The sequence below is a fragment of the Argentina silus genome, assembly GCF_951799395.1.
Source record: "Argentina silus genome assembly, chromosome: 15".
In the NCBI taxonomy this organism is placed as follows: Eukaryota; Metazoa; Chordata; class Actinopteri; order Argentiniformes; family Argentinidae; genus Argentina; species Argentina silus.
This window is the reverse complement of record NC_139669.1, coordinates 16,542,679-16,562,742: the sequence shown is the minus strand read 5'-3', so window position 1 is coordinate 16,562,742 and position 20,064 is coordinate 16,542,679. Positions and strand designations below refer to the sequence as shown.

At 45.8% G+C, this 20,064-nt stretch overlaps 2 protein-coding genes across 4 annotated transcripts in view; both read left to right on the top strand.

Annotated features, from left to right (window-relative positions):
- Window positions 1-12,754, top strand: part of frmpd3 (FERM and PDZ domain containing 3) — a gene marked incomplete at its 3' end in the record, with an annotated part of 14,967 nt that extends 2,213 nt beyond the window's left edge. Inside the window, exons 6-15 of the mRNA XM_083685696.1 lie at window positions 2,696-2,803; window positions 4,288-4,419; window positions 4,871-4,990; window positions 5,376-5,512; window positions 6,128-6,254; window positions 6,679-6,768; window positions 7,043-7,222; window positions 7,549-7,684; window positions 8,495-9,370; window positions 9,939-12,754. Of these exons, the coding sequence (XP_083541822.1) occupies window positions 2,696-2,803; window positions 4,288-4,419; window positions 4,871-4,990; window positions 5,376-5,512; window positions 6,128-6,254; window positions 6,679-6,768; window positions 7,043-7,222; window positions 7,549-7,684; window positions 8,495-9,370; window positions 9,939-12,754 (4,722 nt within the window). The remainder of the gene's footprint in view (window positions 1-2,695; window positions 2,804-4,287; window positions 4,420-4,870; window positions 4,991-5,375; window positions 5,513-6,127; window positions 6,255-6,678; window positions 6,769-7,042; window positions 7,223-7,548; window positions 7,685-8,494; window positions 9,371-9,938) is intronic.
- Window positions 12,755-15,570: 2,816 nt separating this feature from the next.
- On the top strand, window positions 15,571-19,203 carry prps1b (phosphoribosyl pyrophosphate synthetase 1B). 3 transcript variants are annotated; one of them, XR_014554649.1, is made up of 8 exons: window positions 15,571-15,845; window positions 16,335-16,524; window positions 16,921-17,019; window positions 17,201-17,325; window positions 17,566-17,739; window positions 17,943-18,102; window positions 18,380-18,814; window positions 18,852-19,203. XR_014554649.1 is itself a non-coding variant. In XM_083686628.1 (7 exons), the coding sequence occupies exons 1-7, from the start codon at window positions 15,724-15,726 to the stop codon at window positions 18,470-18,472; spliced, it is 957 nt and encodes a 318-aa protein (XP_083542754.1). In that variant the 5' UTR covers window positions 15,571-15,723; the 3' UTR covers window positions 18,473-19,203. The 3 variants fall into 3 exon arrangements, 2 of the variants coding, with proteins under 2 accessions (XP_083542754.1, XP_083542753.1); XM_083686628.1 differs by having other exon boundaries at window positions 16,335-16,518; window positions 18,380-19,203; XM_083686627.1 differs by having other exon boundaries at window positions 18,380-19,203.
- The last annotated feature ends 861 nt before the right edge of the window (window positions 19,204-20,064 follow it).

Here is a 20,064-nt window from a genome sequence, read left to right as displayed (position 1 = left end):
GCCTAACAGGCCTGGGTCCAACAGTTCAACACTTAGACTATAAACTGCTTTCCCAATCAATTTCTCCTCTCAGGAATAGGCTGCACCTCTAAACTGTTTCAAAGACATTCAGTAAACACTTGGCACATTTAGAAAGCAGCAGCATTACTACAGAAGTCTAGTGAAAAGTCCCTGTCTGGCTGTGGATGTCCTCTCCTGCCTCAGTGATCTCCGCTCAGCCCCCAGATGGCTGGTTGTACAGGCGAGCCAATGAGCTTACTGAGCCTACGAACAGCTGTGCAATTTATGAATAACATATGAAGCTTTAGCTTTCATTGTTTCATTCACTCCAAACAGACCTGGTGTGTAGTGAACGTGTTGGGCTGCCATGTCAGGCTTTGTCCACACAGCGCCAACTGAGACCTAATTATAAAACCGAATCAATGAGTACACATGTTGACATTTTCCTGGTCTAATCTGACTTGTTTTCCTAAACGAGGGCCTGCAGGGAAAACACTGTACTGTACACCCGAGGTGGAGCGGTAATGACAAACAAGGAATGGGAAGGAGGGGCGGGGGGTCGGGGGGACAGGGGGTGGGGGGGGGGGACGGGGGACGGGGGGGTGGGTTGGATATGGTGCGATCGTTCCATTTTCCATTTCCTCACTCCTAGGGCCCCACTTGTGGTTTAATGGAATGAAGATGAGAACAGGATTGCATGTTCACACAGACCGCTAGGGCTGCCGTAGCCTTTTATTCTGTTAGCCTGGAGCTGCAGACCCCTTGCCTTTCATTACCTCTAAAGTAACTAGCCCCTCAAGTGCGGTGTCAGCAGGGAGCCGACGATCAATAACACACATGATAAAACCATAGATTTCCCCTCGTCGTGGATTAGGCCCAACAAAAGGCCCCATTTGCAGAGTAAGATAGCCCAACTCCCCTGGGTGTACGTCTGCTAAATGAATAAATAGGGGTAATGAGAAAGGTGGAGATCATCTCCCCCCACCCCCTCTCTCTCTCTCTCTCTCTCTCTCTCTCTCTCTCATGCTTGTCTTGTAGAGGTATATCCTGTTGATCAAAGCCCAGGGTGAAGGGTCGTCAGGGGGTTGCTGCGATCGCTAAAGATCAGACCACCCCCCGCGGCGAGGCGTTTAATCATGTCTATCCGTCTCCTGTGATCAGCAACTGTGAGCTGGGATTGATTGGTTGAGATTTGCTTATCAGTGCAAACCACCTAACCTGCACCCTGACGTTTATCGACAGAGAAAGGGAGAGAGATGGAGCTATACGGTCTGCTCGGGCTCGGCAAGGTTTTCATCATACTTCATTTCTCTATGTGTCACAGTTCTGCTCTGCCTCTCTCCTCCCAGCTCACACTGACAAAAGCCAAGCGCATTGGCTCGTAATGGGAACTAGATAGACCTGTTAGTGGTTTCTCTTTCATGGCGCAGCCTTCCGTGGTGCTGCAGTCTGACGATAGCCCTGCTCACTCAAGCAGCATGTTATGCTAAATTCAACCTTTACACTGCCCCCCCCCCCTCCCCCCTCCCCCCTCCCCGCAGAGCTCAAGAACAGCCATGGCTGGGCTCGTTCGACGATGTGGAATACTTAATTTACCTATAGCCAAGACTGCATTATGTTCCTGGTTGTTTATTGTAACGGTGAATCGACTACCCTATGTGCTGTTATTATAGGAACTGCTATTGATCATTCGATACGAGTTTCATCTCATCTTAGAGAGAGAAAAAAAAAAGGACACTCGAAACATTATTGCTCTCGCACATCAAAATTGTGTTTTTGGAGGGTTTCTTTCATTACCGAAGTGTGGAATAACACAGATGGGGGGTGGGACGACTGCACTGTCCATCCTACCCCCCCCCCCCCACCCTCTTTCTCTCAGCTCCTGTGGCGTACTTTCCCCCCACCCCCCACCCCCTCCGACATCTGCTCTTGATGCTCAGGATATAGGGAGTATTGAGTCTCTGTCACCGACTCTCTGTTCTCATAATGAGAGAGAGAGAGAGAGAGAGAGAGAGAGAGAGAGAGAATACCTGTCACGGCACATCTCCCCAACCGGACGGAACTATGCAGGGAACAGTTCTTTGTTGATGAGTAGTTGATAAAAGGGGAATAACCTTGAGTCAGGGCTCTGCTCCTCCAGAGCTTCCACTTGGGCAACTCCTGTAATACTTTGGGTGTATTCAGCTCCAGCAACTAATAGTACTTACACAGCAGCATACATATTAAATGGGTGCATAAAGAAAATTGAATAAGCTCCGCTTTCATCACAACACAATGTACCCCAGCAGCCTTCCAGAGTGTTGTCCCTATTCACTCTGTCCCGGGTTAAATAAAGGTATTGCTCCATGAGCCGTATAAGAAACCTCGGCTTCTTAACTGCTTTTAGATTGAATACACGTCTCTCTGCACATTCCTGAGTTCCCCATCCAATTATAGTGTTCACGTCCTCCGTTCCGATTGATTAGATTGTATTGACCTTTCAAGTATGTTCTCATATATTTCATCCTCTCTCTCCATCTCCTATAAGTTTCATGAGCCACTAACGTTTTTTCGTCACTCCCTAACCATGCTCTTCTTTCTGCCTCTCTCTCTTGGTGTCTGTCTGTCTGTCTGTCTGTCTGTCTGTCTGTCTGTCTGTCTGTCTGTCTGTCTGTCTGTCTCTCTCCCTCTCTCTCTCTCTCTCTCTCAAACACAGACAATGCTAAAGGACGACTCTTTGCTACTCATACCAAATGTGCTGAAGGTGTTCCTGGAGAATGGACAGATCAAGTCATTTACGTTTGACAGCCGTACCACTGTCAGGGTATGTAGTGTGTGTGTGTGTGTGTGTGTGTGTGTGTGTGTGTGTGTGTGTGTGTGTGTGTGTGTGTGTGTGTGTGTGTGTGTGTGTTGATACTGTAAGGCCTCATTGTAGTTTCGAAAGAACCCCCTCAATTGTTTTGAAACAGGAAAGAAGCTTAATGCCTTCAATTTCCAGCATTCAAAATGGCTGTGATATTACCAATTACATATAACAGTAAGGCCATTACTGTCTCCGTGTCAGCCTATGACACGACTGTGACATATTCTAGCAGACTCATTAAGCCACACTATTAGATTCAAGAAATATTTTTTCTGCTCATTGAGGGAGAGAGGGAGGGAGAAATGGAGAGAGGGGGTGAGTGATAGAGGGAAGGAGGGAGAAAAGAGCTCTCTACCGTCAGCCTAATTAAATGGAATCACATTAAAATGTAAAATGCAAATCAATAAAAGCTCCCGTAGCCTAAATCAATTGCACAATAGGATGCCATACTAGATCTTTAGTGAGTAATGTCTACCCAAACAGGCTATGTGTCGATTAAGGTTCTACAGTGGCAATTCATTCTAAAATCTATATGATTTTGCAGCTCTCTAAAATGACTTGGTGTTCACCCTGGGAGTTTGTTTGTGTATGAGCATCCGATTTTTTTGTCATTTTAATCCTTAGTCAATATTAGTCTCACAGTTTATCCTTTTTTGCTGCCTATTGTATTGTCGGTATTCTGTATCATGGTAATTCAAGGTGAATCTGTTCTGTTGCTAGGTTTCAACCATTTACCTTCCATTTTAGAGATTTCAGTTCCCAAACCCCATAATGCAATAGGTCACTGCACATAAGACCAAGCTTTTAAAAAATCTTCAGTCACAAAACCACACGTAAAATATTGCTTAAAATCTGCCATAAGTACTGTATTTGTTTGAGACATTACAAAACATTATCCTCAGGCATAGCCACAAGACAAGGAGGAGTAAAAACACTGTATACTTTGCTTCAGCACAGAGAGCACAGGGGAGGGTTATAATCATTCAAAAATATTGATCCCAATGCAACACCATAGAGCCAATGTCCGATCTCTACCTTCTGTTTACACTGGGTCTTCGCCGCATGGATTAATCTTATTTTTTGCTCTGAAATGTTATCACTGTGCAAATTTGAAATGTCCTTGGGAACTCCCCAGTGGAAAGCATGACAAGTTAACTCTGTGTATGATTAGCATAGCCACTAGAATATTGCAGAAAGATGAGAATAGCTACCCATCAATGTACAGGAAAATGCTCTCCGCACAATGCAAAAACAATCTCTGCCCAGACGCCTATCAAGGACATCAATAATGGTTATTTTTCTGAATGCTTGGGGAAAAAAGAGCATTTTCTAAACCGTATGCATTGTTCTCTCTCCTTCCGAACCTCCCTCCCTCCCCCTCTCTCCACCTCTCTCTCTCTTTCTCGCTCTCCCCTCCCTCCCTACCTCTCTCTCTCTGTGTGCAGGATGTGATCTCATCCCTGCAGGACCGCCTGTCTCTGCGCTACATCGAGCACTTTGCCCTGGTACTGGAGTCGGGTGGGCTGGACCAGAACCAACGGCTGCATCTGCTGCAGGAGAACCAGCCACTGTCACATGTAGGGCTCCTGTGGTTGGAGACCACAACTCCTTTCCTTTCGGATCATTAAGAAACGGTCATCTTGTTGGTGTTCTTGTTAATCTGTGTAATCATGTTCATAGGTTTATGAATGTGTAACATGCAAAAGGGGGAAAGATGTCAAGGGTAAAGCTTATCATCCGGGAAAGCAGTTCTTAGTGTCACTGATCTGACAGCAAATGGACACATTACAGCAACACTTTCATCATAGTAATTATTAATGCCTTTTATGCATTTCTAAAGACTGTTCAGGATAGCCACGGTCTCTTAAACCAGCCTCAGCCTTTCGGATGCATACATTTGGGGTGATAGAAGGTCGACTACTTCAAATGCACTTGGAATACATTATGCACAGGTGGTCTATGGAATGTGTCTGTGATGTGTGACCAATGTGGTTGATTATAAAGATGTTATTCATTTGCCTCTCCAAGGTGGTGCACAGGACGTACTTCCAGGGGATGAAGTGTCTGTTCCGCATCTGTTTCTTCCCCAAGGACCCCGCAGACTTGCTGAGGAGGGACCCCGCAGCGTTTGAGTACCTCTACATACAGGTGGGGAGAAGTTTAACTGGGATTAGACTGTCATCATAAGTCTCATGAATATGAAGGGTTTCTCTCTGCAGGGGGGAGCAGAGGGACCCTACTGGGACTTGAGTGGAGGGATTGGAATCTCGAGTAGCTCTTATGGGTAGTTCAAGCTTATGGCACCTATCATGAAAATGTTACATATAATACTCCAAAACCACCTATCACCACCGCAACCAACAACAAATCAACAAAAACATTGACTGTGATCCAAGTCAATCGTCAGTGCCACTAGTTGTCCCTCCTCTGCACCCCTCGATGCAAGAATGCTTAGAGAGCTTTAGCATAGCACAAATATGCAATTGAATAAACCATGTGACTTGACAACCCCCCCCCCCCCCCCCCCTCACAGAGTCGCAATGACGTCATCAAAGAGCGCTTTGGTATGGACTGGAAGTCTGACGTCACGTTGCGGCTGGCGGCGCTCCACATCTACATCACTGTGTCGTCCGCCAGGCCCAATCAGAAGATATCGCTCAAGCATGTGGAGTAAGTCCAACGAAGACCAAATCAGTCTCCCAAGTGCTTGACTTATGGACAAAACTTTATGAATTTAATAATATTTCATTAAAAAACTTCTTAGCTCTGATATTGCTCGGCCTACTTGCCAACTGTGCTCATAAGTATGTCAAAACGATTAATAATTAATCCTTTTAATATGAAAAGCTGAAAAAACTGACACAAAGAAATCCATTGTTAGATGAAAATCAACCTCAAATTTGTACATTTAGTCATACCCACTACCTTCCAATTATTTAACTCATTCTGTCAGATTGCTGCGGAGGAAGAACTGATCCATTGTATTCTTCTTAGCCTAAGGCTGGCTTTGTCAAGCCAATATTCAGGACTATGAGCTGAAGCGTTCTGAGACTTCTCTGAGGAGTTCTCCCATGGGTTAGAGAGACTGCTCTTCTTGTCAGTACAGAGATGTTCTCTTGACTCTTGATTATGCCATCTGTCTGTCTCATCTCTTCTGTCTCTGTCTCTGTGTGTGTGTGTGTGTGTGTGTGTGTGTGTGTGTGTGTGTGTGTGTGTGTGTGTGTGTGTGTGTGTGTGTGTGTGTGTGTGTCTCTCTCTCTCTCTCTCTCTCTCTCTCTCTCTTAGGAAGGAATGGGGACTGGAGCCTTTCCTTCCTCTCACTCTGCTGCCAACAATTAAGGAGAAGAATGTCTGTAAGACCCTGTCTCAGCTGCTGAAGACCTATCAGCACCCACCACCCTCCGGAAACAAGGTGCCTCTTCCAGCATTGTGGCATAGAGAGCAACGTGAATGTTGTTTGTCTAATCCGATGTAATGGAACAGACCTAGATTAACTTTCTGAAAGCTCTCTGCGATGATGTTATATACTATTGTAATTGTGAGAATCACTAAGAGAACACTCATGCTAAACACTGCATAATACACCATACACCATACGTTCTACCTTGATACCATGCAGTTAGGGCAGAGAGTAATTTGCCTTTTGTATATTTCATCGTCATGTATAGCCAACCTTGTATCTAGGTGCTTGTAAATCAGTAGATTTGGCTGTTCTGTTCTATAAGGATCGGATCTATTAGTAGCTAAACAGTGCCCTCAAGAGGACATAATACGGAAATAGAGAATCCCTGTATCATCCTAGAGTGTTCTCTTTGCTCTATTCTCCCTACTGATAGGTCCCTCCTCTCCAGGGAAAGCTGCAGTACATGCGTGTGCTGAATGACCTTCCACCTTTTGGAGGCTTGCTGTTCCACACAGTCGGCTTGGTAATTCTGACATTCCTGTCTCCGATCACATTTCCGTATGACTTTACTACATCTCAAGTCTCCAGCACAAGTTTGGAACCTGAGAGCCTGGGTGGTATATTAGACCCCAAATCCAAACAATCAGTATGATTGACTCACCATGATCTTTAACTGTACATTTCTGAAGTACTGACACCATTGAACGGCACATCTTTTTGTGCCAAGTAGCCTACTCACAAGCTCAATGCTTTTGATGCTAATGTCTGGTGTAAAAGCTCCTCTGTCTCCTCTACAGGACGAGAAGCAGTCAGCTACAACTTTGTTGGTGGGGCCAAGGCATGGTATCAGCCACGTAATCGACCTGAAGAACAACCTCACCACGGTTCTGACCGAGTTCAGCCGGGTTGCCAAGATCCAGCTGTACCGGGAGAACCAGGGTGTGGCCCGTGTGGAGGTGGCCATTCATGAGGCCAAGGTACACCTCAGAGAGACAAACAGAACTACTGTGGGTTTGAAATACATTAGAATAGCTCAGGTCAATGTAGCTGGGAAACCCAGAGTATAACTAGAACTACAGTATATTATTGCTCAGAGAGAAAGCATGTTATAATCATTTTCCCCTGAAAACACTATGAAGAACAAACTTGCATTTTTGCAGCAGTGGAAATTTCAATTCAAATTAAATGTATTTTACCCCACCACATAAACCTAATTATTCATATGTTCAGTACTGCAAGTACAGGCAATGCTCATTGCCTGTCTCCTAAATAGTCTCCTAATCCCCCTCCCTCCCCCCAGCAGCCCCTGGTCCTGCTCATGGAGTGGCCAGATGCCAGTAACTTCGCCTGTCTCATATCTGGCTACTACAAGCTGTTTGTGGACCCCAAACGGACTATCTACTACAAGACACCTGGTCAGTCTCAAATGATCAAGGCAGGTATGTTAGTAGTCACCTCCTTGATTTTTAGTGGTGTTTATAACTAGCAAACATTTACTGAATACGAAACTACATCTCTCCAAATTCACTTTGTAATCAATACATTTAAATATGTCTGTAATGACTTTGTGAAAAGAAAGCCATTCGATAGGTTTTAAATCATTTCAAGCTGTTTGTTTTCGCTAAATCATGTCAAAATCTTAACATTTGCTATTGCACTAGAGTTGAAAAGTATTGTAAAACCACAGCTGAGTCAAGTCTCTCATTGCCTGTATATCAGTTGCATCTCAAGGTTTCCATCTGCAGGTTTATGTATGAAAGTGTCTACAAGTGTGAGACATTGCATGTCAGCCATTGTACTGCAGCCTTCACTGTGTGCTCAATCTACCTGGACTTAATTCTTCATATTTACCTGGACCGAAACCATTTCCAACAGTTATCATGGAAACACCATTCATAGCGTCCTCTGCTGTTGCTCTTCTCATCTCCATCCTGACTCATGGGAATGGGACAATCCTCTCTCCCTCTTAATAAACTAGGGTATCATTTTGGGATTTGCCATTTTGTCTTTTTCTCTGTAATCAAAAACATGTAATATTCAAGCATGCACAGCTCTTTTCTCATCTGCTCTGGTCATCCCACCAGACTTAAACTCAAACCTCAACTTCAACCTCCAGCATCCATCTCTGAAAAAAACCTTTCATGTGACCACCAGTCACCAACTCTGCTTTCTCATCTGGAACCACTCCATCCCTCCATGTGATACCTCACCTCTCAACCTCTCAACTGCTCTGACAATTCTGTCCTCAGATTACAGAAGCTCCCATCATGCCCACCCACGCTCAGGGGCCGCAGCGTCCAGCGGGGGGCGGCGAGGGGACGAGAGGGAAGGGCCCCCAAGGGACTCCAGTTCCCAGCGGGCCATCGTGCCTGCGGAGCCGCAACACCTGGGCTTGTGTCACGTCCACCTGCGGGAACAGCAGCAGCTGCAAGAGCTCCAAACACAGGCAGAGGCCGAGCTCGACATCAATGAGAATTTCATCTCACAGGATCGGCCCAGAACCAAGTCAGACCCCACCCTGCAGAGCACGGAGGCAATTGCGGCAGGGCCTGAGAGCTCTACCCAGGACAGCTCGGCAGCCTTCAGAGGCCGGGCCCAAACTCTGGGTCAGTCCAAGCGGTCTGCACGGTTCTTCTGTGACTCCTGCAAGGCCAGACTTAGAGCAGAGGGAATGGTTGTGGCAGTGAATGGCAGCTCAGGGAAGCACTGCTCCAACGCCTGTGCCTCCCGTGATGGAGGAGCTGTGGACCTCATGGCTCTGCCTCCCCCGGGAAATGAAGAGGAGGATGAGGAGGAGGTAGAAGATGGGGGAGGGAAGCTGCAGCTGCCACCGTCTGCCATCGCTGCCCCTCCTCCAGGATTCAGAGACCACAGCTCAGATGAGGATGACCAAAAGAGAGGAAAGAAAGCACGGGCCAATGCCAGCCTTGGGGCTGCCTCTGGGCAGGTGGTACAGGCTCAGGAGGAGGTGCCTGTGACGTTGATAGATAACGTGGCCACCAGGACGGTGCGAGACCATGCCCAGGAGTTGGATGATGCCCTGGTGTCCACCCTGCAGGCACTAGAAGCCCTGGCTGCCTCAGAGGACTACCCCCATCATCACCAACAGCCCGCACAGACTGCAGGTCAACTCCAAGAAACCCCCATCTCTCTGAGAGGGTCTAATCAAGTTCCAAGGCCTCCTTTTAGACCTAGGGCCCATTCAAATGGTTTTACAGCTACACTAGGTTTGATATGAAAACCAGCAAATTCTAAGATTATATAAGGCTTTTGCACCCCAAAACATAGCCACACACTTGGATAGCTTGTGACACAGATCATAGTCAGAAATTCAGTTTGATCTTTATTGTAGATAGTTTGCAATACTCCTTAAAAACACAAAGGGATATGTTTTCTTATTGGGAGCATGAATTATATGTAAGGATAACACTCAACATTAATTTGCCTCTATATCTGTGTAACACTGTAATTTCTAAACATTGCATTAATGCCTGGCTACATAGAAGTTTCGTAATTGCATGGTACTTTACCATCCTTATTCGACTTGTGTATTATGTGGAATAAGGACTATTCAATGTCAATACAATGTTCTTACTAGACACAGTGTTAGAATACAAAGAAGAGTAACTTTGAAAAGTCATTTCATTACTTCTTTGTAACCCTGATAGTGTCTTTTGTTTACTTCTTCTGCAGGGCTGATTGTGTTGGCAGCCATTACGCCTGAGTCATCACTGGATTCAGGCCATGAGACCAACTCCTCAGAGCTGACGGACGTCTCCGAGATGGTGTCTGCCATGAAGCAGCACCAGAACCAGGCCTACTTGCTGGCCCACCACATCAACAAGGAGCGCATCTTCAGTCGCCGTGACTTTCCCTTGGCTATCCCAGGGTGTACCAGCCAAACTATAGGTAGTGGTGCATTCTCCATGGGTCAGATTCGAGGCAGCTGTCCCACCAAGCCGGTGATCCTCAGCAAGACTATGCCCCTTAAAGTCAGCCCTGGTCAGGAGACTGCCACCGTAAGTGTAGCAGGTCCTCAACAGCCAACACAGAGTGAGCAGAAGGTGGATCAAAAAGCAAAGCAAGAGCTCACCAAAGCATGCACTCTGGACCTCTCTGCTAAGTCACCTGGGGAACTGAAAGTGTCTGATCCAAGGAAGACGCCCCAGATCAGCAAAGATCAGAGGTTGCCGTGTTCTGCTGGAGGAAAACTGAGTCCAAATCTTTCTACTGGTTTGAAGGGGAAAACATCTGCACCTCCGAGTCCGGGCCTCACCAACAAAGCCTTACCCATTCTCTTGCCTGTGGAGAGAACTGCCTCTGCCAAGATTTGCCCCACAAACATGTGCCAAGACGCCAAGCCTGCCTCTAGCGAGACCATCAAGCCTGCAAGCTCAAAAGACCTCCTGCCAGTTGATGACCTGTTCTGCACATGCCCAGTGCGAGCAGAGCCAGGGCCTCAGCTGAGACTGAAGGATCCACAAGCTCAGAAGGTGGTGGTGTTTCACTCCTCCTCCACCGACGACGAGCGCCTTCGGGCCAAAGGCCTCCAGTTGGCCAGCAGCAAAGAGAATGCAGTGAGAGGAGGAGGAGCAGACCCCAACTTGGCAAAGCCCAGCCCCCAAATCCAAACCAAGTACTCCCCTCACATGCCTGTTAAAACAGAGAGGAAAGAAGCAGCAGAGGCCAAGGCGGAGACTTCCCAAGGTAAAGCTCATGCTGAGCCACAAAAATGCCCCTCAAAATCATTGCCCCTCCTGGCAGACCCAACACTTTCCACCAGCTCTGGGGACAAGGTCTCCACCCTTCCAACTGCGGACAACAAGAAGCAGGGCAGCGGTAAAGGGAAGGCCCAGCGTAGCGCCCCATTCCTAAGTTTCAAAAACCTTCTCTCTGCCACGTTCCCAGCCCGAATGCGGAGGGAGACAGATGAACGGCGTGCCCAGCTCCAGAAGGTTCGGCAGTATGAGTTGGAGTTCTTGGAGGAGTTGCTGAAGCCCAAGTCATCCCAGGGAGAGTATCTACCCCAGGGATCCTCACCTGTCCCCTCAGGCACCCCCTGTGCCTGCCAGCTCCGCACCAGCCCTGTGCTCAAAGCCCCTGGCATCTCCCGAGAGCAACGGCGCAGCTGTGACTGTAAGAGGATGTGCAGAGGCATGCGCCTGCCTGACACACCAGTCGGCTCCACCGTGGAGACTCAGCACAGAGGCAGAGAGAGGAACATCTCCAAGACGCCTCCAGCGGTCTCCAAAACCCCTCACACCCAGAGTGGTCCAAGGAGACCTCAGACCTTAGAGATTAAGACCACTCGTATCCGCTCATCCAGCCTGGAGTCAAGAGAGCCCAGGGGGGAGCAGGCATCCTGCCTGCCCACATGCACCTCACGCTCAGAGTGTTTGGGAGCCCCACAGTACAAAAAACTCCAAAGGAGATACAGCATTGGAGAGGTAGACAACAGTGACAGCACACCCCTCTATGCCGAGGTCAAACCCAAGGCCAAGAGTCTGGAGAAGGAGATGGAGAGAGTGAGGGCCGCAGGACTGAGACTTCCCATACCCATCGAGCCGATTCATACTCAATCTCAGCCCAGCGGGGATGGGAAAGGGAAGAAGGGGGTGTTTTTCATCCAAGGAGAGGAGCTGCTGCGTGAGAGCAGAGAGGGGGCCAACGAGGTGCTGCTGGGGCTGCCAAGTGAGGACAGTGATGACAGAGAGAAATGCTGCTCTTTCTGTTTCTGCTACAGGAAGTGTGAGGCGGCAGATGAGAGCAGTGAGAAGGAGGAGCTCTCCTACTCTATCCCCCTCCAGGTCCTGCCTGGCATGCAACTGGACTCTCGAACCATGCCTGTGGTCAGCAAAACACTCAAGGTGCTCAATGCTGAGGACTGCAGTGGGGAAGAAGAGGAGGAAGAGGAGGAGGAGGAGGAGGAGGAGGCACAGACCCAGGAGATCGACCTACGGGCCTGTGGGACTCTGGAGGGGAGCCTGGCACGGGTACAATCTCTGCAGGGGAAGACTTTCAGCCTGCCGGATGGCTTTCTCAATGCCCAGCTTGATGCTAACGAGCTGCTAGCCATCCTGCGCCAGTGCGGTAACTGCCCCCAGGTGGAGGGAGAGTCTCGGCTACAGCCCTCCAGGATTGCTGAGTATAAGCAGGAACTAGCGGTGAGATTTAAAGAGTTCCGGGCATCGTGCCGGCGAGTGGCAAGTGTTGAGAAGAGCCCCACGCGCATGCTAACCGCCGTCACAGCTAGCTTCCAGGTGCTTTGTGAACTGACTCAGACCTTCATCAAGCTGGTGAGAGGGGTGCGTTCAGAAGCGCAAAGGCTTCAGTTACTGCGAAAGGTTGAAGAAGTGGCTATAAACTACACTTTGCTCCTACGTGCAGCGGAAGAGGCTATGGGACACTCCAGCAGCCTGCCCACGAAGAGTGTGAGCCCCCAAGTCATCCCTACCACCACTAACATGAGCTCTCTCACCCGCCCAATCAAAACTCTTCCCACCCAGTAAAGACAAACCATATATAATAATCATGACAGTTAGGGAAGTGGGTGGGTGCATTCTTCAAGTCCATTACTTATTTATTGTTTACATTTTTTACAGGACGTGCAATGATTCATCGTTAGCAAAAACTACAATGCAACTGCTCCATTCCGTGTTTACAGGGCCTGTGGTAGCCTAGAGTGGCCCTACTGTATCTGCATACAAGATACAGACCATTGGGCACCAATGCACAAAGGTGCAGGGACCCCCACCTCTCAAACACTGGGTGAAACACAGGGCTAACCACTCCACATCAACTTTCACATTTCAAGAGTCATTCTCACTGGGGTTTTTTTCTATGTATCTTTGAGTTGTATCTTTTTTGCAAAGAATATACAATTTTGTGGATAAAAATGAAAATAATGTAATAATTATATTGATTATAACAAATATAAAGAGTATGAACAATAAATCGTTCGACATTTAATGTGCTCTGGGCAAAAATACTGCAGAGAAAACGTCAAGTAGCGAACTCTGTTAATTAGGTAGTCCAAAGCGTTGGTTAGTTGGTGACGTGTTTGTTTGTTCAATTTTCCTACTATTGTGACACAAAATGGAGTTCTATGTTGGTTGTCTGGACAATATCTGACTCAACTCAAAGGAGAGAGCATCATATTCCCAGTCTTGAAAATGTTATACCTCCTCTGCAACCTTGAACTGGCTTAATGAAACACAGAGGCCCATTCACTTACTTGTAGAAAGGAAGTGCAGGTAAGGAACACACCTGCTCAGGGCAGTCAATGTAGCAGAATCCCAAACTCGAAGGCCAATTAGCTCAGCAGTATCAAGTGTAATTACCCTCACAGTGATGTAATGGCATAAGGGACAGATGCACACACACTATCTCGCACTACTACACAGAAACACACACAATACCCACTTAACTGTTTCACCTGGCACCTCACTCTGTGTCAATGGTTACACCTTTAATGGGAGATCCACAAGCAAGTGAGTAAGCTTAGCCTTAGACCTTTGCACAACTTCAAGAATTTGCTAGTAGAAATCAACCTCAAAATATCAATTAATTATGGCATACTGCTGCTCTTTTCATATTGACTTGTTTTTATATTCACACTGCTGAGCACTGAGATAGATAATTCACTCTACACCTTGTGTTGTAATCACAATTTCATCTTATAAAAGACTAAAGTTTCCATATTATCCCATACAGACATTTTACAGGGTCCTCCTGTGTCACAAACCAGGTTTATAATTTTGCTTTGTGTATCTGCTGTTGTCCATTGTGCAATCCAGGAGATACTGAAGAAACATACACAAAGTAGTTTTCTATGTATTTTAATAAAACCAACACCTGTGTTTTCTGTCTGAAAACTTCTTTCTGTCTCATCCTGTTGTCATACAGTACTTTAAGCAAAACCATTGAGGACAGTTAGCCTGAATATAACAGACTTTCCACAAACTGTTGTCATAGGAACATTATTCATATCATGCCGTGTTTTTCTTTCTTTCACTGTACTACTACTGTCTTGCATGTTTCCAAGTTCTACCTTTCCTCCTGGACTTACAAGGAGCAGAAACTGTCAAGTTACCATTGGTGGTGATATGTATAACTTGACGTTTTAACAAAGCGAGGAAAACATTCACAAAAAAGCAAGGCCACTTATGCCAATGTTTTGCGATGGGAATTGGAGTTGTATTATTCTACACTCTTGGTGTAAATATTGTAAAACATTTGGAATACGTGTGAGCCTGAACAACTCCTCCTAAACTTTTAAAGTATCCAATAATGGTGATGTGGAGACTAATCCAAATTCTTCACTGTTTTGTAAAAAAAGATAAAACATGTCTGTAACGTATTATTTATAGTAGTAATGTACCATAGAGACTAATAGCAAAAACATATATTTTATAGAATATATAATGAGTATAAAGCATGGGACATGTTTATTTTTATAAATAAATATTTACAGTTCGGGCTACCTTCTCTTATAAGCACCTGCAAATGTTTTCAACATTTTTTTACATTAAGGTAAGAATACTTGTGTTGTTGTCATTGATCAGTTGCATTGCCAAATTGTGAATATGTCCATGTTTCATTCACACAATGGACTTCCGTTCCATGGCCTTCCATTATCTATTTGTTTGCACTTATTAATCAATTTCTTTCATTATTGTCAATGATCTTGTCTTCACTGTGGTCTTCTGTCTGTGTACAATGTGACTCATGTTTTAAGAGCAATAAAGTGTATTGAATTTAATACCCTCAGTTTAGAAAACTTGACAGACAAGTGTACATTAATACGTGTGTTCTTATTAAGTTCTTTTGGGCTTATTTTACATTAATTTTATAATCAACTATAGTCCTGCAAATCTAAATACTATGCTATCTACATGCTTCTCTCCAATGGCTGAGGTTGCTTAGGTGTCAAAATAAACTTGACCCCTGGTCTCTACACACCCCTGTCTAGAGGACTTCACAATATGGACTACTAACCACAGTAGGCCTGCTTCTAACAGCTTGACACATAAGGGAAAAGCCATGTAGAGACCAGAGAGGAGGAATAGTTCTATTCCTATACATCTATGTCATCTATAGCTTTCTCTATCCCTGCATTGCATTACAGAGTAAACATACAGGGCACAATATACAGTTTCGCTTACAATACAAGCTTATATTATGTTATTGTTACCATGATGTGGTGTTTACCACAATGAAAAGGATGATGGCAGAGGGACCACAGAGGACTTGTATGATGTCACCACGACAAACAATTGGGCGGAGTCAAATGAATCGTGCGCGCCACCATGAAGAGAAGCACGCGTGAAGAAGGAAATGATGGTGGATAGGTAGGAACACATTCAGCTCAGAAAACGACTAGGTAGTGGTCGATATCCAACAGTTGACTAATCGATCGAGCATCGTTAAAAAGGTTCGCTGTCATCCCCCGTAGAACGAAGCCCTGGAACGAACAAAAATGCCGAACATAAAGATATTTAGCGGTAGCTCGCATCCGGACTTGTCTCAAAAGATAGCCGACCGCCTGGGACTCGAGCTGGGGAAGGTTGTCACCAAGAAATTTAGCAACCAAGAAACATGGTGAGTAGAGTGGGCCGTGTTTTCATAAACACCTAATCTTATTTTATAAGCACTTGGTTTAGAAACGTTACCTGAACGTGTTGTTTGTGGTGATGCTTCGCAAAGGTGCCTGGAACTTGTAGTTTACTTTACGCACCACTAGAGTTCATTTTGGCGGTCAGGACAACCACGTGAACCACGTGAATTAAGAGCGAGTTTACAATCCGATCATTTTAGCCTTAATTGAATCAGGAGTCACATTTTACATAGCAGGGACAAAACAATGACCAACCAGTGTTCTTCCTTATGGATTCAAGCTACTTTTCATTCACCTCATTGATGCTCAATCCGTGCTGTGCTCAGCACTTTCCTCGTACTGTTATTGTGTTACTGCACAGACTCAAACCCTGAAATGCCTTCCTGTTTGTTCTGTCTTATTCATCACCTGAGTGTAATGGTGTGTTAGCTGAAAGTGCTGTTTGCTCTGTCTGTCCCCTCTCTCTGTGGCAGTGTTGAGATAGGGGAGAGCGTGCGTGGGGAGGATGTCTACATCGTGCAGAGTGGCTGTGGGGAGATCAATGATAATTTGATGGAGTTGTTGATCATGATCAACGCCTGTAAGATTGCCTCGGCCTCCCGGGTCACTGCCGTCATCCCCTGCTTCCCCTACGCCCGGCAGGACAAAAAGGACAAGGTGGGGGTGAGGGACATTGACAGTTAGTTACTCTTCTCATGCCATCAGCCATCACAGAGCTACTGCCACTGAGTTCCAGCCACAGCAGATGGATCATGCATATGTGTTGGTTTTCTCTCTTGATTTTGTCACAAGCCCACAACTCACCAACCCATAGAACCCTGTTTAGCCATCTGGTCATTCTTGGCTCTTTTGTGTTTACCTCCATTCCTCTTTCTGTGTCCCAGTGCAAGTCTCTCCATGGAATGCAAAAATGTGTTTGTGTACTAGTACTACAACGTGTCTGCCAAATAGATACGGTTTACAACTTTAGTACAGGATACTTCTCTCTTGACCTTGGGAGGAGCTGAGTTATGTTTATAAACAAGTTGCATGTGACTGAGGAGATGTGTCTCCTTGCAGTCTCGGGCCCCCATCTCTGCCAAGCTGGTGGCTAACATGCTGTCTGTGTCTGGTGCTGACCACATCATCACCATGGACCTGCACGCCTCACAGATACAGGTGAGCAGGGACGCACACAGGGGATCTGGTGACATTACTGACACACAGACAGAGCTTTGATCATTCCATTGACTATCACATGTTCTAGTGATGGTGGAGGACAATGACCCACAGAAATATGCTGTCACAGGAATGTGACGGTCACACATAGACAGAAGATTGCGACCCTGTGTGTCCCCAGGGCTTCTTCGACATTCCTGTGGATAACCTGTATGCCGAGCCTGCTGTTCTCAAGTGGATCAAGGAGAACATCCCAGAGTGGAAAAACTGCACTATTGTCTCTCCGGACGCAGGAGGAGCCAAGAGGTGAGTCAGGCCCACCAGTACTGTTTCAAGGACTTCTTGGTGGTCACCTGTGGTGTTTTTACCCTTGAGCCACGTCACAAGACTATATTTCGCTTATCTGTGGTGAAATTTACTTTGGCATAAAACCAGTGAGTTTTGCTAATCTATTTAACTCAGACTGATACAAATTGATGTTCTTGGTGATTGTGTCTGCATATGTTACTTGGCTTGCACTGACATAAGAATTTTTTTTATTGGCAGGGTCACCTCCATAGCAGACAGGTTGAATGTAGACTTTGCCCTCATCCACAAAGAGAGGAAGAAGGCCAATGAAGTGGATCGCATGGTTCTGGTTGGGGACGTGACTGATCGAGTAGCCATCTTGGTGGATGACATGGCGGACACTTGTGGCACTGTCTGCCATGCAGCTGACAAGTAAGGCTCCCTAACATCTGTAATACTCTATACTGTCTTATCACAACACCGCTAATTATAACATATAACATGGGGTCATGTGTTGATAATTGGAACTCCATATCATATGGGTTATAAAGAGAAGTTATCTGAACAACTCTGGACAAACCCTCACCCTGTAATGGTGTCATAACCACCGCTGGTTGGATGTTCTTCACCCTCAGACTCATCTCAGCGGGAGCCACCAAGGTGTATGCCATCCTGACCCACGGCATCTTCTCCGGCCCTGCCATCTCTCGCATCAACAATGCCTGCTTCGAGGCCGTAGTGGTCACCAACACCATCCCACAGGAGGAGAAGATGAAGCACTGTCCTAAGATACAGGTCAGAGGTCAAATCGGGGAGCTATTCCCTTCATCATAAGCAGGAGCTTGTTAGACCTGTCTATAGGACCCAATGCACCGTTTTGTCACTTGTAACAAAGTCATGTAGCCGCTTTACGGAAAGAAACTGATGATCCACTTCATGAATGAAGAGAAACACAACATATAAGAGCTCTTGTTCAGTTATAGTTGGAGCTCCAGCCTAAAGGGGGTTTCTACATTGTTCCAGTTCTGTTTAAAACTGCTTCTTGTAAATGTTTATCTGCTTCTCCTCCTAGGTTATCGACATCTCCATGATCCTGGCTGAGGCCATCCGTAGGACCCACAATGGCGAATCCGTCTCCTACCTATTCAGCCATGTTCCCTTATAACATCGTGTCACCTGCTGGCAGTCATCTGCTGTTACACCAAAAAGAGGAAGAGAGGGACTTCCCACCCCCATTAGCGTCACCCTGCTGCTAACAAAACATAATAATAACTATCACAGTCGTGATTATTACTAATAATGACCAGTACATTTCACCTCTGGACAGTGTCTTTGTCAGAGAATGGCACTGAACCATTCTTCTTGGGGCGAATTGACTTACATTTACAAAGGCCAACTTATTAATTGTGTATGGGTGAATTCAGAAGTATTTTCCTGCTGTGAACTTTCTTCCACCTTTTCATAGTGCTTGGATCCAGAGTTGTTCCTGCTTATGAGACGTAGCCAGGCATAACTGGGCCCTAGTTATAGGTCATAGGGCCCAGACTTTCTGGTTAGTGGTCAGTTCACAGGATCAGGAAAAACTTCTGTTCCAAATAATGCTGTTACAATACTATGACCAATGTTACAATGAAATAGAGAACAATGCAGTGTTTTTAACCTTGGTCTTGATTTGTCTTTATCATTTTTGAAAGATGAAGCTCATCAGTGAAGTGAATGAACATACACTTTAGTTTACAGTGCCACTGATGTCCCACTCTGAGTGCATCGCAGTAGTCTAACCTAAAGAGGCTTCATATCCTAGTTACCACTCCTTCATCTGCACCCATGTGAAATGATAGGATAGGTGGAAGCAACATGGTTGAACCTTCTTTTGGGGGGGAGGAGGGAGGGGGAGAGGGGGTGGGGGAGGAGGGAGACTGCTTTCACTTGTCCATTTCGTTCAGATCACTGAACATAGAAAATTAGATCAGGAGAGCCAGACTGCACCCTATGAGTGTGGGTGCACAATGGACAGGGTTTGCTCCTCGAGGTTCTCCTCTAGAAGCTGTTGGGTTTTTAGCTTGGGGTCTCTGCCGGCTGGAGCTTCCTTTAGAAAACGTCTATTTGCTGTTTTTATTTGTATTCCTTTTTTTTTTTTTGAATTACATTTGTATACACTCCTGAAATAACGATATTCGTCAGACTTCATGTGCTTATATATTTCTGATTTTGTGTGTTTCAGTAGGGTGAATACAGTAGGCCTACTTCAAATATCTGATTGCTGAATGTGTTCTTTATTAAAGAGATGGTGAAAATGACGCCTGGATTCTTGTGTATGATCTGTATCAGGTATGAGTGAAAGGAGCAACGGCTCCTGCGCTTTTTTCCTGCCGCTCACAAAGTGCCTTCCTGGATGTATTATTATTATTTTTTTAAATAAAAAATGGTTGTCAGTGCAGGATGTGCCCATCGCATCGTTGATTGATAGTTTATGCTCTGCAATCATTGGAGGCTGGTTTGGAGAAATCCCTCCAATGGTTATTCTAGAAGGGGCGGGATACCGTTAACCTTAACAGCGTATTTGAGACGTACAATAACGTTATTTCCTTATTGGAAGTAAATGATCTAAATGCAACAACATGTTTGTCTTTAGTTGATCTGTTGCACAAAGTGTTTATATGTATGTTTATTCATGCATAGATCGCTTTGCTCTCCAGCGGATGTGTAGGTTAAGCCTATAGCTTAACAGGAAGGAACGTCAACCGGTATGTTATT

Bases quoted from the DNA above. Each gene is read 5' to 3' on its own strand.
- prps1b (XM_083686627.1), top strand. From the start codon at position 15,724: ATGCCGAACATAAAGATATTTAGCGGTAGCTCGCATCCGGACTTGTCT. The intron at 17,740-17,942 runs GTAAGGCTCCCT...CTTCACCCTCAG, and splicing joins GTCTGCCATGCAGCTGACAA to ACTCATCTCAGCGGGAGCCA. The intron at 18,103-18,379 runs GTCAGAGGTCAA...TTCTCCTCCTAG, and splicing joins AGCACTGTCCTAAGATACAG to GTTATCGACATCTCCATGAT.